The following is a 15,566-nucleotide window of genomic DNA, read 5'->3' on the forward strand; positions in this document are numbered from 1 at the left end:
GTTATCCTGCTGGAGAAAATTAAATTTGCCTATATTTCTTTTTCAATGACAGGGATGTTTAGGCAAGGTTGTACTGCTTTCAGGGTAATCACACCAAATATAGATGAAGAGGCTTCAATGATGGAGGATGTTGGAATGCAAGATGTTCACTTCAATGAAGTAAGTAAATATAAAAAAGTTAAAATGTACATACATGGAAGGGCTGGAGATTTTTTGCAAATTTTATGTTTCATTCTAGAGAATTACTGATATGAGTGATACAATAATTGTTTTCTGATCTGCCATTCATACCCTAAGCTGAAATAAAAAATTCTGTGAGCTGTCCCAGATTTATAGAATTTACTATATACATCTATTTTAAATATAGTGCTAGCACATCATTTTAGTGACACCAGACTCGTGTCCATGTGTTTTTTCTGGCTTAAGTTTCCCTCCTTGCATCCTTGCTGATCCACCTGTGCTGGCTTTACAGTAAATTTTACTAGTAAGCAGCCTATATGAAAATATTATGAATAATCTTGCTTTATGAAGAGCTGTGTCTGCACTATGTATTTGCTGGTGTAATTGTGGAAGAGAGGGACAGACCACTTCTGGCAGCAGTCATGTTGGAAAACCCTCTGGTCTGTAAGCATAATTGTACAACAAAAATACTTCTGTGTTATAATTAGTGTATGGCAAAGCTGTATGACAATATTATTTGACTGTGCAAACCGTTTTTGCAGTTTTTGTGCTATCTTTTTAAAGTCATTGATTCTTCTGATCTAGCATGAAAATTAGCATGTTACTCAAAGCAAAATGCAAGCTGCTCTGAGTTATAGGAGATCAGGAATTCTAGTGACTACTGTTGATGGAAAGTTTTGTTGGAAATTTCTGTCACTATTTTCCTGCCAGACCATGTGTCAGAGTTAAATTATTATGCTTTTTTTTTTTTTAATTGGAATGTCTTTATTCTTCTTCTCATTAGTCACTCCCTTCAAAAAGAATATACTGCTTTTTCTGGGTCATTGAACCCTACACAAATTTATTTCCATCTCTCAGTGTTTCCGTGGAACGGAAATAAGCCAAGAGTGAAATTATAAGCCTGTACAGCTTGCAGAAGGATGAAACCAGGCCAAATTTCATTTTTTCCCCTGCATGAAACCCTTTCTAAGCTTAACCATGTAGTACTCTAACTGATGAAATATTGAAAAAAATTGCTATTTTTCAGATGACTTCTGAAAGTTATCTGAAACACAGAAAATGTAATAACAGGGGAGAATATTAGTAATAATGACAAGATTAGCAACAGGGAAGAGCTGTTTGGCTTTAGCAGACTAAAAATCTTTTCAGAAATGCTTCAGAACAGGTAGTTCAGTTCCTTCAGGAATAGGAATATATTCATAAATGGAGTGTTACCTCAGTGTGTTCATAAGAAAGCAGAACTATTGTCTGAGAAAAAAATTAGGTCAATTGGGTACAGAAGTCAAAAACCAGAATGATCTCTCAAGCTGTATTTTACTACTTCTTAGCAAAATAATGCTCTGATGAGAATTCTTCCTATACATAATAACAAGCCATGTGGAATTTCTTCCCTTAAAACCTGAGATACCCCTTTTTGCTAGTTATTTTAGAATTAAATCTCCAAAGGAGCATTTCTAAGTATTGAAGGATCAGAGAGAATCCCTTCATGTTTCTAAAAGGGACAAAATTTCTTTCATACTCTCCAGTTTATAAAAACTCATCTTAATTTAAGTGAAATTTTTCTGAAGACTTTATATAGTTTCTCATTTAAAAAAAAAAAAAAAAGTGAAATTTTGGGATTCTCAATTTAGTTCTCATTTTAAAAGAATTCTGTCTAATGCCAGGGTTACCTAAGCTAGTCAGACAGAAAAACCAAAATTTGGTTTGGGGTTTTCACTTTTAACAAGGCTACGATGTGCATTTCATCAAAACAGTTGTTTGCCTGTGACATTCCTTGAGAGGCATTATCCTGACTGGCAGATGGGTAAATGAAAGAGCCTTGCAGGAACACAGTGTCCTCTCAAGGCTGTACAAAGATAAGTGCAAAGCTTTGCACCTGAAGGGTAAAAAAAAAAAGAAGAAATCTCTGTACAGTCTACCATGTTGAATGGGAATCATCAGAGCCCCATCTCTAACCTTGCGCCCAGCACTGACTCCCAAAAGTGAAGACAGGTATCAAACACGAAAAAGTCCAGCTTCTAAAGTGGTTAGTAGAAAAATTAGACTTTTCCAAAAAGAGCACCATCAGAGAGCAAGGGGCTGTTCTCACAGGTGTCAAGGGAAACTGATTGCAATAAGGAAAATAACTTTTCCCATGAGAACGGAAAAACATTGAGACCTGTGGCTCAGAAATGTTGCGCTCTTTTCCTCCTTCCTATCAGCTATCCCACATGAAGCTTGTACTCTTGATGTTATTTTCCTTTTGTAAACAAAATTTTACTTCTTTGCTACATCTGGATGCCCTCTGGTGTCAGAACTAAGACTTGTGTCATAAACCAATGTTTGTGGACAGCCCTCATGTTCCAGCAGTGACACTGGTCTGTCACTTGTCACCACTTGGCTGCTGAGAATGGAGATACTGGGGAGTCTGTACAGCCCCACAATGACTGGGGGAAAGGAGGAGATGTTTTAAGATCTGTTGCAATATGTGGATAGGGATACCATTTTTTAGTCTCTTTGCTCGCAGTGTTAAAACTTGATTTTCTTCGTGATGTCTTTAAGCTGGTTTAGTCCTCTACCAAAGGGAAGAAGGAGGTGCAATTGAGTGGCTTCTAAGCATGAAAGGAGTTTTTTTCCAGCTTCTGGCTTCACCACTGCAATGCAAGAATGATAGAAGAAGGTCCAAAGAAGTTTCAAGAATATCTAAAAGAAACATGCTGTTTGTAAATACAAGGAGTATGTCTGTACACTCAGACCTTTCTGTCTTGTTTTGTTTCCTTTTAGCAATTTTTGATTGCCACAATAACTTAAAATACTAAGTGCAGATAATTCTGTTTTGAGGCAAGATTTCCCTTTTCACTGGGAAGAACTTTGGTATAATTATTTGCTGTGCTTTTGATGAGTACTGAATTGTTTTACATTTTCAAATGTGTATCCAAATCTAGGATGTGCTGATGGAATTGTTGGAGCAGTGTGCTGATGGACTTTGGAAGGCAGAACGCTATGAACTCATTGCTGATATATATAAACTTATAATTCCCATTTATGAAAAACGGAGAGATTTTGAGGTACTTAATTCATCAAAAGTAAATTTGAGCAACAGAAAAAAATCCTGAATTTTCAAGTCTAACTGCATGGCACATTGGATATCACATAATAAGAATATTAAAATAGAAACTGATTTTTTAAATGCTTGTTTTAATTTTAAATAGTTAAATTTTTCTCTTTAAATATAAATAATTAAAAATTAGTCTTACATGTCATCATCCTGACACAAGTGCTAAACCTAATACTAGCATTCAGCAAAAGATTTTCAGTTGTTACTGGCTACAAGGACATAAGCTGTTATTTTAAGATAGGAAAGTTCTGCTTTGTTCTTCTCCCTCATTATTGTTTTCTTTTACTTTCAGAGGCTGGCTCACTTATATGACACCCTCCATCGAGCATACAGTAAAGTTACAGAAGTTATGCATACAGGCAAGAGGCTGCTGGGAACTTATTTCAGGGTAGCATTCTTTGGACAAGTGAGTGTTACTTTCACTGGTCTGCTCCATGCAGTAAGAAAAAACAGAATTTATTTTACAAGGTTTACTCTTGCATCATCTGTATTGATACCGTGACATAAAAAGCACAAGGAACGTGTTCTGTATGAAATAAACAAACACCATCAGTAATTTATTTTTAAAACATTTATCAATTCCAGTAAAATTCTTATAATTTTCCTCAGTAAATTTTTTGCCTTTTTTCCTTTTTTCTTCTTTTGTTTACTACCTTAAGGCAGCGGTAAGTTTTCTGTAACGTCAGTTTTTAGCAATGTATTGACTTAATGTCTGTAGTGCTACGGTGTGGTTTGCAAGGCTGCTTCTTAGATTGGTATGCATTAATAGCCATTGCAAGTCCAAAAGTAACATCAAGCTCCATTTAGAGAACGGATCACTCTTTTCTATGCATCAGTATTGCATGCTTCAAACCAAAGTTCTGGCTGAGTATTGGGCAGCTTCACATCCTCTGGTACGTGTCTAGAATGCCTCTGTATCCCTATGGCATCACGCAGTATCGAGTAGTACACTCTCTACATGCATATAGCCCAGTTGCTTAATTGTCCAGCTGAGCATGGAGAATTGTAAAATACTCTTATAGCAGTATAATTTTACATGTATTCTGTTGTCTTTTATGACTTTATAGCAATACCAGTTTACAGACAGTGAAACAGATGTTGAGGTAATTACAGTAATCGCTTACAAAGCAAGCAATGCAGTACAAACTACTGCATTTCACCTTAGTTTGGTGTGGGTATTTTTGTCAATCTAGCCTGTGTTTATACATGATATGTTGTGCTTCTCTATTTTGTCTGTTTTGTTTATGACAAAAATATTTATTTTCTGGTTTCAAACATGAACTCAACATGGCTTGTTGTTTTAAACCAATGAACTGTTTCACTTCCCATGTATTGTGCACTTAGTTGTGGTTTTAAAAACAGTGGTATGTGTAATACAATAAAGAAGTATATACCAGTTGTACATCATAAAATTAAGATCTTTGCATAATTAAATTTAATCTTATGGAATTAATTTTTTATTACTGCCTAAGGAAAATTTTCAGATTATTTTTATGTAAACCTTTGCCAAAATAGTCACTTGTGAATCAGATAGTCCTGTTGGGCAGGACTACCAGTTTTGGCAAGTGAAACAGTGCTGCAAGTTCACTTTTATTTAAAAGTGATGGAAACTTATCTCAAAGGCTTGGCACACCATAGAATTGCTACAAACTTTTAAAATTTAAACTCTGTGTTTCCATTATCTTTCACTCGTGTTGTAGTAGAGAATTACATTTTTCTGTTGTTTTTTTTATTCTCTTAGGAGACCTTTCTACTTAGATTTTAATTTCTGTCTATTTATGTTTGCTTGAATACTAATGTTAAATGTTTGTATTTCCTTTGAACCACACACATTATGTCCATCTTAGTCATTGCCCTGTGTTTTATTCCCCAAGATTTTGATTACTTCCTTTTTTACAGGGTTTCTTTGAGGATGAAGATGGAAAGGAATATATCTATAAAGAGCCTAAACTCACACCTCTTTCAGAAATTTCCCAAAGACTCCAAAAACTCTACTCTGACAAATTTGGAGCTGAAAATGTCAAAATGATTCAGGATTCTGGCAAAGTATGATCTTTATTCTTTCTAAAACATTCTTTTATATTGTTTTCACTAGTTTAGTTGAAATACTGTGGGATCACTGTTACTCATTTGGTGCACAAGCATCTGCATCTAAAAACTACGGTTGGAAAGGCATGAGAGGAATATTAACTCCTACTAAGTATGCCTTTTAGAACAACCCAAAAGTTTAATTTCTGTAGCGTTACCTCTCAAAACAGTAATTGTATCTTAGAACAAATTTGGATTATGATCATATTCTGTGCCAGCTTCAGCTATATTTCTCGCACATTCACGCACAGTCATCCTTTGGAAGCTCTTCCCTTTTCCACACCTCAACCTTAGACTTTATGGTGATTTTCTCTTAGTATAATTTCATGGCTCTTTTGGTTCTTTGATAAGGATCCTTTTGAATCCTTTATTCAAAAATTTCTGTGCTTTTTCTGGCCTTTAAGTGCAGCAATGGTGAGCATTTCAATATTGGAACTTTAAAAGTAGAGGAGGACTTGATGAAAGGGCTGGGTTTCATGATCATGAGCAGTTAAAAAAACCCCACAAACCAAACAAACCAAAAAATCCACGAGGTGCTGTAATGCATCTGGCTGTCTTTCTTCCTAATAGTTAAAAACTGTGAAAGCATGAGCATTTCCTATATTTTCAACAATTTAGAGGTTAAGAGACCAAATTAAATTTCCTCAAGTTGTGTGACTACTTTTTGATCCACTTTATTCACAATGTAGCTTTTTGATTTATTTTTTTTTGGTCCTGTTTTGAAGGTAAATCCCAAGGATTTAGATTCAAAATATGCATATATTCAAGTTACACACGTAATTCCATACTTTGAAGAAAAGGAGCTGCAGGAAAGAAAAACAGATTTTGAAAGGACTCACAACATTCGTCGCTTTATGTTTGAGATGCCTTTTACTCAGGGTGGCAAAAGGCAAGGAGGAGTAGAGGAACAGTGTAAGCGACGGACTATTTTGACAGGTACTGATGGAATGGAATGCTTTGACTGGAAGCATTAGTTCAAATGGTCTAATTTTGTCCTGTGTGGGTTTTTTTCATTTCACCGTACTTAGTTCTTTATAGCAATCAGCTGAAATACTTTTCATATTTTTGGCCACAGTTAAGTTTTTCAAATTGATTTCTTCAGTGGGGAATCCTCAAAATTATTATCTCTTTTTCCTTAAGCTTCCAGAATTCTGAATCTGGAGTCTGGCTTTCCTTTTTCTTGTGTTTTGTCTCTGTTAAGTACGAGTTTCTGTATTAATACACTTGTGAAAACAAGTAAGTGACTTTATAATAATAAAGTGATTTTACAATAATAAGTGACTTGGTAGGTGTCTATAGCCAGTACTTGTGAAGAAATAGAAAATACAGTTTCGCTATTTTTGATTCTGCTCTTCGAGATCTGTGAATGTCAAACAATCCTTTTCACACTTATCATATAAATTCAGTGGTTTGTTTTTTTGGTGGTTGTTAGTAGCAGTAATGACAGTGGTCTTTCTTTGCTGAGATGCATGTAAGGCTGTGCATATTTGCATTTCAGGGTCTTGTTTCCTTGTCCATTTAGTAGTATTTCTAATTACATAAGTTATTAAATTGGGCAGCTAATTACATCAAAATGAGATTGTAGCAGAAGATTCTCTCAAAGCACACCTTACTAAAAATCTTTTCCTGACAATGTTAAACTTGTTTCTGTCCACAGCTATACATTGTTTCCCATACGTGAAAAAACGCATTCCAGTGATGTACCAGCACCACACTGATTTAAACCCAATTGAAGTAGCAATTGATGAAATGAGTAAAAAAGTTGCAGAGCTTAGGCAGCTTTGCTCTTCAGCTGAAGTAGATATGATCAAATTGCAGCTGAAGCTACAAGGAAGCGTCAGTGTTCAGGTAAGACCTTTGCCATGCAGCTGTTTCATTTGCTTCTGCCCTTGAAAAATTATATAAATAGCATTTTATAATTCATTTCTATTCTGTACATTCAAGAGTGTCCTAAATTAGAAATATGCTCACTGTTTGTAGTTATTTCCTGAACGGGAAAAGCAATAAAAGTATTTCATATAAATAGCTGGTCAGAGACAGTTACACAAAAAAATTAAGATTCATCTCTGGAATATGTTGCATTCCAATCCCCACCAGATTTTGGCATAAAGCTGAAACTGCTAGAAGATAACAGATGAACCTGAAGATAAATCAGCATATTTTGCCTAGCTGTAGGTCTGCCCACAGTAGGTCTAGCATACTTTTGTAAGAACCCTATGGAGGTAAAGAGTGAGTGATAATTTGTAGGAAGAAGAAAATCATAGACAATCTCATTGTGCATGCCTTTTTGCCTAAGGCATGCAGGAACTTGAATGTATAAAGATTCACCAAAACAGGGTACCTGAAGCAGGTATAGGATGTACAAGTCAATGTGGAAAGGATCTTCAGAAAATGCAGTGACTAAAGTGCTGCTCTATTACTTTAAACTGATTGGAAACGAGCTGTTAATGTAGTCATGTGTTATGACCAGCTGTCATATTCAGAAAAGGATCCAGAAAAGGGAAAAAAAACCAAACCAAGATTCCAGAATCAGTAAGTGGTCAAGCTATAGTGTTTGGGATGAGAAGGGAGAGACTTGTATTAATAATATGAAGGAATAATAAGAATGAGTCAGAAGTCACTGAAACCACTTCTCCTGTAGCTGCCATAAGAACAATTAAACTTCTGCAGGTTTTTGCAGAATTCTCAGTTTGGAAAGCTGTTTTTACTAGATACACAGACCAAACAGTAGTAGGTTTAGCTCATTTTCCCACCCTAATTTCATAAACAGAGATGACAAATTGGCAATATCTGCAGTTACGTTGCCACATCATTGAAGTGGTTTCTTTGTGCCAAGACAGGTTTATAGCACTGGAAAGACCTCTCCTGCTCTAATGGTCCAACTCTAGCAGTTTTCTTGTTTTCCAAGTCCAGCTTTTTTGAAATCAGTGTCTTCTCATGAGAAAATCAAATCCAACACCTGTAGCACCTGTTATTGCTAAGACAGGATGTCAGATCGCTGACTGTTTTTTAATTCGTGTTCTTTTTAGGTTAATGCTGGTCCACTAGCATATGCAAGAGCTTTCTTAGATGACACTAACACCAAAAGATATCCAGACAATAAAGTAAAACTCCTAAAAGAAGTTTTTAGGTATGGCATGGAAGGTTTGGGATTTCTTGGGGATGGGGGAGAGGGAAGGAAAAAATGGACCTTTTTTCCAAGACTCATAAAAATTATTTTTGAAACTTCCAACTTCTAAAGTGTTCTGATTCATTAAAAACATGCTTTAAGCTGACATTTTAAATCAATCTTTCGAATTTCTGTTTGAGAACTTCCTTATTTTCTCTAACTCAGGCAATTTGTTGAAGCCTGTGGGCATGCTCTGGGTGTAAATGAACGACTGATAAAGGAAGATCAGTTGGAATATCAAGAAGAAATGAAAGCCAACTACAGAGAAATGGCAAAAGAGCTTTCTGAAATAATGCATGAACAAGTATGTGCTGAAATTAAGTTATACATACTATCATTCAGAACGTAACTATAATGTGAAAAGAATGTGGGAGATGTATGTAATGTTTTACACAAAAGGATTGTTTATCTTTTCTCTTTCTATAGACTATAAGCCTGTCATGAAATTGTGGACCTTCATTTTTTAGCTTGTGTATTTCCTTGGCACTAGCCTGGTTTTTTTGTAGGCAAGGAGGACTACAATAAAGATAAAACAAATGTAATGACATCAATATATATGATCTACAAGCTTAGCCCTTTCTTGTTTGATTTTGGAGGTATAAATAATTGCTGTTGCAACAAAGAGTTAAATGTCTTTCAAGAGGTATTCCAATACATTTTCTTGAGGGAAGTCCAACACTAACAAGCTAGAAATATGGGGGAAGGAAAACAAAAACTTTTGTGGAGTGAGATGTTCGGCTCAACCTTTGTGCCTGGGTTCCATGCTAGAAACGTCTCATGACATTCAAAGGCAAAGATATTATTTCCAGGAGGACAGGAAGAGCTGAAGTTCACTGCTCGATCCCTACCTTCTTGACATTTGTATTCATCATATTCATCACTTCAGCCCCCTTTTCTTTCATCCAGAGTTAATTTTATAACCTTTTTCCAGAACCACTGAATGGTTTATAATTCTTTATAGAGATTTGACTTAATTCTGCCTTTGCTTAGGTGGTACCCAAAACTTTTATGGCAACTTTTTTCTATTCAAAAATGTTCCACTTGTCCAAAATTCGTTTCCCATGCTTTCTTGCTTTCCATTATTTCCCAATGTGGTTTCTCAGGTACTGTGTTCTGTGTTCTGAGTAGCTCTGTGATATAATGTAATTATTTTGAAGCATATTGACTTTATTTTCCTTTCCCTGTTTTGATACCCTGTCACAGAGAAGAGCTTATGACACAACTAACTCTTTTTTACTACCAGCAATAGAGAACATTGTGAACCAAAGTTTATAGGAAGTGATACTATTTTTCCAGAATTATCTGGTTGGACGTGTTTTTTTAATAAAAAACAGTAGCAGAAGAAAACAGTTTTGAAAGATTTGTGGAACAGAAAAACAGTTTGCTTAGCTAAGAGAAGTGGGACAGTTTGACTATATTTCAGTGTGATTTATTGATAAGCAGAGGAGGGTTTGGAATGGAGGATCTGGTTGGAAAGCTGATTGAGATGAACAAAGTACATGAGAGAATTTGACAATGATACAGAATACCCCTTTGGAAAGGAGAGGCAAGTGTTTTGGTCAAAGAATTGAATGATAAATGCAAGATTAGCATTCCCCTGGCACAGGAAAAAGTAAAAGAATATAATGAGAATTTGTACACAAGAAAAAGTACTTTGAACTCAATGCAAGATGTAGATATTTAAAAAACGCTCAAGTATGTGAGTTCCAAAGATTAATGATAAGAAAAAGCATGTTCTGAAACATCAGGAGGAAATCACATTACCCCTTCTTCTCTTGGTTTACATTTAGACAAACAACTGATATCCATAAGGTACTGTGAACAGAATGTGGAAGTACAGCACTGACTGCAGTAACATGTACTATTAGCCTACCACTGTGTTCTTATACAAATGTAATTAGTTGTGCTTAATTAAAACATGCAATGTTGTTGGTAGTTTTGTTTTCGTTGTTTTCTTTTTCAATTAGACTGATAATTCCCCTGAATGCTTGGAAACATGAAGGTCTTCACTTAAATCTTTGAAAATATCTCCTTTATGAATCTGCCTATTGCTGTTTTGGGAAAAAGAGCTTTGCATCACTGAATAAACTATTAGCTGTAATGTCTTCAAGGTCTTAACAACTGCAAAAACTTTGTTATAAAAATGCATAAAAGAATCTTAACAGATTTTTTTTTTCTCCTCTGCTGCTTGCCAATATGATCAGATGGGATGGTAATTAGTTTTCTCTACTTCTGTACTATTGGTTTGTCTAATCTTTATATAATTCCCTTTTATGTTATTTCTAATTTTAGCATCAATTTGTTTATAGCTGTTAAGAATTAAATCTTTCCGGTGCTTTGATAGCTTTTTGCAAGAAATGCTCAAATCATACCTCTAAGGGGAAAAAGGGCAAAAAGTGAGCTTGTCACTATGAAACTCCTTTTGAAAGTTAACAGGAGGAATGATAGAAACTGTCCAAGCATCCTCTCCAGAGGACAGTGTAATATCTGACTTAGGAGAACTGATACTGGAGAAGTAACTTCTCCTAAATTTATGAAAAGATGGCTGCAAAGAGTAACCATTTCCAAAAAGTTTTGTGCAGTTGAAAAAGTGCTGGGAGGTTGAGTCGATAAGCAGCACATCAAGAAATTAGTTATCTGTTTTAGACATGCCTTTGCCATTTTGTAACGTTTTGGTAAATGTGTGTCTTTCGTTTTAAGATTACTCCAGTGGAAGAAAAGGCCAGTGTCATGCCCAACTCACTACACATTTTCAACGCCATCAGTGGAACTCCGACAAGCACAACGGTTCATGGGATGCCCAGTTCTTCTTCAGTTGCATGATTGTTTTGTAAAGGAAAGTATGTTTGTTTCTTTTAAAGTTTGTGGATTTGCTTCATTGTGTGCAAACTCAGGTTGACCTTGAAGCTAAATGTTGGGCACATGCAAGCTGCGTAGTTCATACGAATGTCTGAGCACACTTAGCAAATAGCAGTTACTGGTAATAGTCTTTTAGAGTAAGGGAGGCACACATATATATATTTTTTAATCTTGCTGGTAAAATTTAAAAGTGTTCACAATGTCATTGCAGAAGTGCGTGTTGGAAAATTATGAAGTTGAAGTTAGCTTCTGTTTTTCATTAGGAAGTATTATTAAAATGAATTGCACATTACAAAAAAAGTGTTGTGGGATGTAATTTTGCAGATATGTAACATTCAGGTGTTCTTTTTGTGTATGGCACATAGAGATTCCAAGTACAAGAACTATTTTGGGGCTAGACAGAGACACTAGTTTTTGGGGTTTAATGGAACTGACAATAGTAGTTTTTGTACCATTTGGCAAATTGTTGTGCTTTATTTTATACCTTGTTGCATTTTGGAGGTATATGAGCTTAGATCTTACTAAACAACTAAATACAACCAAAGGTCTGCATTAATGAACACTGAGTTATACTAAAATATCAATAGTAGTAAATTGTTATGTACATATTGTTTGTTAATACAGTCCATACAGTCTGTACATAAATGTATTACATTTCTAAGCATTTTTTTAATATTCATACCAGCTTTTACCATTCTGCTTTCAGTTTATTTTGAAAATTTGCTCATTCCAAGTATATGCAGACTTTACAGTTCATTTATCCCTGTATATAAATAAGTGCAATATAAAGATGTATACAGTCTTTGCTATGTTAGGTTTATATGCAGTTATTAAAAGAAAAACCTTTTTTGCCAAAGCAATGGAGTATGTAATTGGTAATCATGGTTCCTGTGGTAAATGGTGGTATAATTTAAAGCTTTTTCCATATTCTTATTCTTTTAAGACATTAATTTAGTAATTTTATATTTGGGGAAAATAAAGGTTTTTAATTTTATTTAACTGGAAGCACTGTCCTGCTGTAATTAAACATTCTGTACTACATCTGTATTAAAAGGAAAAAGGTAATTACTTTTCTCACTGTGTGCTGAGTTTTTTTGTTTCAGATTCATCCCTGACATTTGGGAAAAATGAAAGGTTGATTTTAAAAAAATGTCTTTTTGCATCCTGCATATGAGATGCAGACACCTGTAGGTCTCATTTCACATTCCTTGTCAATAAAGAGAATTAGATTATTAGTTAAGACATCAGTTTTGAGTCCCTCACATTTGACTCCAGTACCATGTTACTGGAAATACAGGTTGTTATTCACCAGAGCAGTCTTCAAAACTTTTCATCACATGGCAGTAGAAATTATCTTTTCCTTATGACATAAGGTTTACTGTCGTTTTTCTGTAGCATAGCATGAAACACATATTGCCATTACTCATCAAAGGTTTTTCCTAAAGCAGCTCATCCTGGAAGTGAAATGCTGAATATACTCTGCTTTCTCTATGTTTCTGAAACAAAATTTCAGGTTGTTTAAAATACTTTTCTTCAAAGAGGAAAACAATCATACACTTCCAGACAGTGAACTCATAATGATCTAAGAGGCGTAGACCCTTTTCTTTTCCTCTGCCCTAAATTCTTCACACTTGTGTTCATCTGTGGAAATGGGTGCAGGAACACCTACCTGAAAGGTATTTCATTCTTGGGAGAATATATCCTCTGAAGCTGTTTTGCCATTTGGGAAGTCTTCTGTATCCATGTATTAAGAGATATTGTGTATATCACAATGGCTTCTTTTAATTGCCTCATTTTTTCTCCCTTTTTCCACTTTGCCTTGGAAACAGAACTGACAGTTTCTCTTTTGCACTGAGACCTCAGTTGGATGAAGACATGTCTGATAACTAACCTATAAATGTAGTATGTATTCAGAATTGAATATGTATCTGTGTGTGTGTGTATATATGTATACACACACATCTAAATATATGTGTAACTGTTGAGCTGAACCTTGGCCTATGAAAAACAGACAACTTAGTTGGCATTTCTGTAGGTTTACATGGGCTTAAATTATTAATGATTAATACATAAGCAATGTGTCTATAGACTTCATCTCCTGTGATGTGTTTATATGAGGGAACACACCCTCTACTGTTTTAGTTTTATATATATTAAGGTCATAAATGTGGGTGTTTCGCTCCTGAATAATTCCTTCTGTACCAGCTTCCCTTCTCTATTGTTACTTCTGTAACACATAAATTAAGTATCCAGTGTGGGTTAATTTATTTATGACGACTTGGGCTCTCTGCAGGTTTTTGAGTAGAGTTAATTTTCTTCACAGGAGCTGCTATGGGGCTGTGTTTTGGATTTGTGCTGCAAACAGTGTTGATAGCTCAAGGATGTTTCAGCTATTGCTGAGCAGTGCTTGTACAGTCAAGGCCTTTTCTGCCTTTCAGCCCTCCAGGGAGCAGGCTGGGGGTGCCCAAGGAGCTGGGAGGAGGGGACACAGCCAGGACAGCTGGCCCCAACTGACCACAGGGATGTCCTGTACAATATTAGTGTCATGCACAGCAATAAAAGCTGCAGAGACAGTTTGCCAGCACTTGCTCAGGGACTAGCTGGGCACTGATCAGCTGCTGGCAAGCCAGTTGAGGGGATTTTGCATAATTGCTTTTTCTTGGTTTTGCTTTGGCTTTTTTACCTATGAAACTGTCTTTATCTGGACCCACAAATGTTCTCACTTTTACCCTTCTCATTGTGTCCCCTATCCTGCTGCAGAGGATTGAGGGAGCAGCTGGGTGAAGTTGAATCACAACAGTCCTGTTTTGGCACCCACTGTCAGGATTAAAGGGTTTGAGATAACAGATTTGACCACAATGTGTTATAGAAGGAACTGATAAGTATTATCTGTTTGACACTTGTTGGTCACAGTGTTGATTTACTTGTTCAGTAAATCAACAGTATTAGTGTATCTAATCACTGTCATGCTCCCTATTCATTTTGCTGTACATCAAATTTGAGAGCTTTTTAAAGGCTGAATTTGCAGTGTATCATTTGGTTGTGTTTTGCCTGGGAGAACTATGATAAAAGAGTTGGCCTTGAGCCTAATCTGGTATTTGGGCCCTGCATTGTTGCCTTCCCTGCCCTTTGGGAACCATCACTTGAAGACATTGAGCAATGAGACATTTTCCCTTTTCCAGGAACCACTTGGTGGACGAAACAAAGAGTGTCACCTTCCCCTTCTTCTCCTACGAGGTAGATGTTTTCTCCCTTTTTAGTATAACTCTTCAGTATCTTCAGTACCCTTTGGTAATTAAAATATTCCTACTGGCATGTTTCAAGTATATTTTTTCCAGCTTTTCCTAAGGTTAGTTAAAGACTATCACACAGGGTTATGTCCTGAGGCAGTATGGTTGTCCTGAGGCTTTGTGTCTCCCACAAAGCATGTGGGAGAATATGGGCAGGTGACAGGGATTGTCACCTCTGACACTCTGGGACTTCACCACAGAACAAGTGCAGGATCCTGGAGACCAAATATTTTATAAAAAGATGCCCTGGCTATGGCAGAAACACAGCTTAGCACTCTGCCAGGGCTGACATTTGGCTATGAAGCATTGCTTGGGAATGCTGAGGGGAAGAGAGGGTGTGTGGATGTGAGGCCATAGAAACAGACGCTGGCTAAAGCAGAGACCCCTCCACTGGCCTGCATCAGTCTGTGCTGACACAGTCGGTCGTGCTCCACAGGGAACAAGGAAGCCAAGGAACAAGGAATGAGGGGCCAGGTTGGGCTTAAGTACAGTAAAGATGAGGAGGTGCAGGGACAAGTGAAACTGGACCTTTCCAGTTCATATGCTTCAAAAATCTGTTTTCAAGGTGCTGAGTGTGCTCTGTTTTACTGTTGCCACATACATGACAGCAACTTGGAATAGGTCATGGGGGTCATTGCAGTTGGGTCTGAGGGTGGACATGGTAAGCAGTAAATTAAACTTAACAAAACTGTTATCAGTATTGTTTTAAATAGTATTTAGATAAATAGAATTATTTCAAATAAAACAGTGTATTTAGATGGACCTGGCTCTTAATGAAAATACCTAGTCTAGTAAGTCAGGCAACGTTTTTTCTTATACCCAGTTTCTATTATCTTTGATTTCTTCGTGAGAAGACTTCAGTACATAGGAGACATCTGAGTCA

The 15,566-nt window shown here is 36.2% G+C and overlaps 1 protein-coding gene across 12 annotated transcripts in view; it reads left to right on the forward strand.

Moving 5' to 3' along the window:
• DOCK9 (dedicator of cytokinesis 9) overlaps positions 1-12,467 on the forward strand; it is a 110,974-nt gene extending 98,507 nt beyond the window's left edge. For all 12 annotated transcript variants that reach the window (XM_086880821.1, XM_086880824.1, XM_086880826.1 and 9 more), the window contains 9 exons: positions 53-159; positions 3,105-3,227; positions 3,570-3,683; positions 5,177-5,323; positions 6,091-6,301; positions 7,023-7,213; positions 8,395-8,495; positions 8,700-8,838; positions 11,235-12,467. In XM_086880821.1, the coding sequence (XP_086736947.1) occupies positions 53-159; positions 3,105-3,227; positions 3,570-3,683; positions 5,177-5,323; positions 6,091-6,301; positions 7,023-7,213; positions 8,395-8,495; positions 8,700-8,838; positions 11,235-11,357 (1,256 nt within the window). In that variant the 3' untranslated portion in view covers positions 11,358-12,467. The remainder of the gene's footprint in view (positions 1-52; positions 160-3,104; positions 3,228-3,569; positions 3,684-5,176; positions 5,324-6,090; positions 6,302-7,022; positions 7,214-8,394; positions 8,496-8,699; positions 8,839-11,234) is intronic.
• The last annotated feature ends 3,099 nt before the right edge of the window (positions 12,468-15,566 follow it).

This window comes from Cyanistes caeruleus, chromosome 3, assembly GCF_971803275.1.
Source record: "Cyanistes caeruleus chromosome 3, bCyaCae1.hap1.1, whole genome shotgun sequence".
In the NCBI taxonomy this organism is placed as follows: domain Eukaryota; kingdom Metazoa; phylum Chordata; class Aves; order Passeriformes; family Paridae; genus Cyanistes; species Cyanistes caeruleus.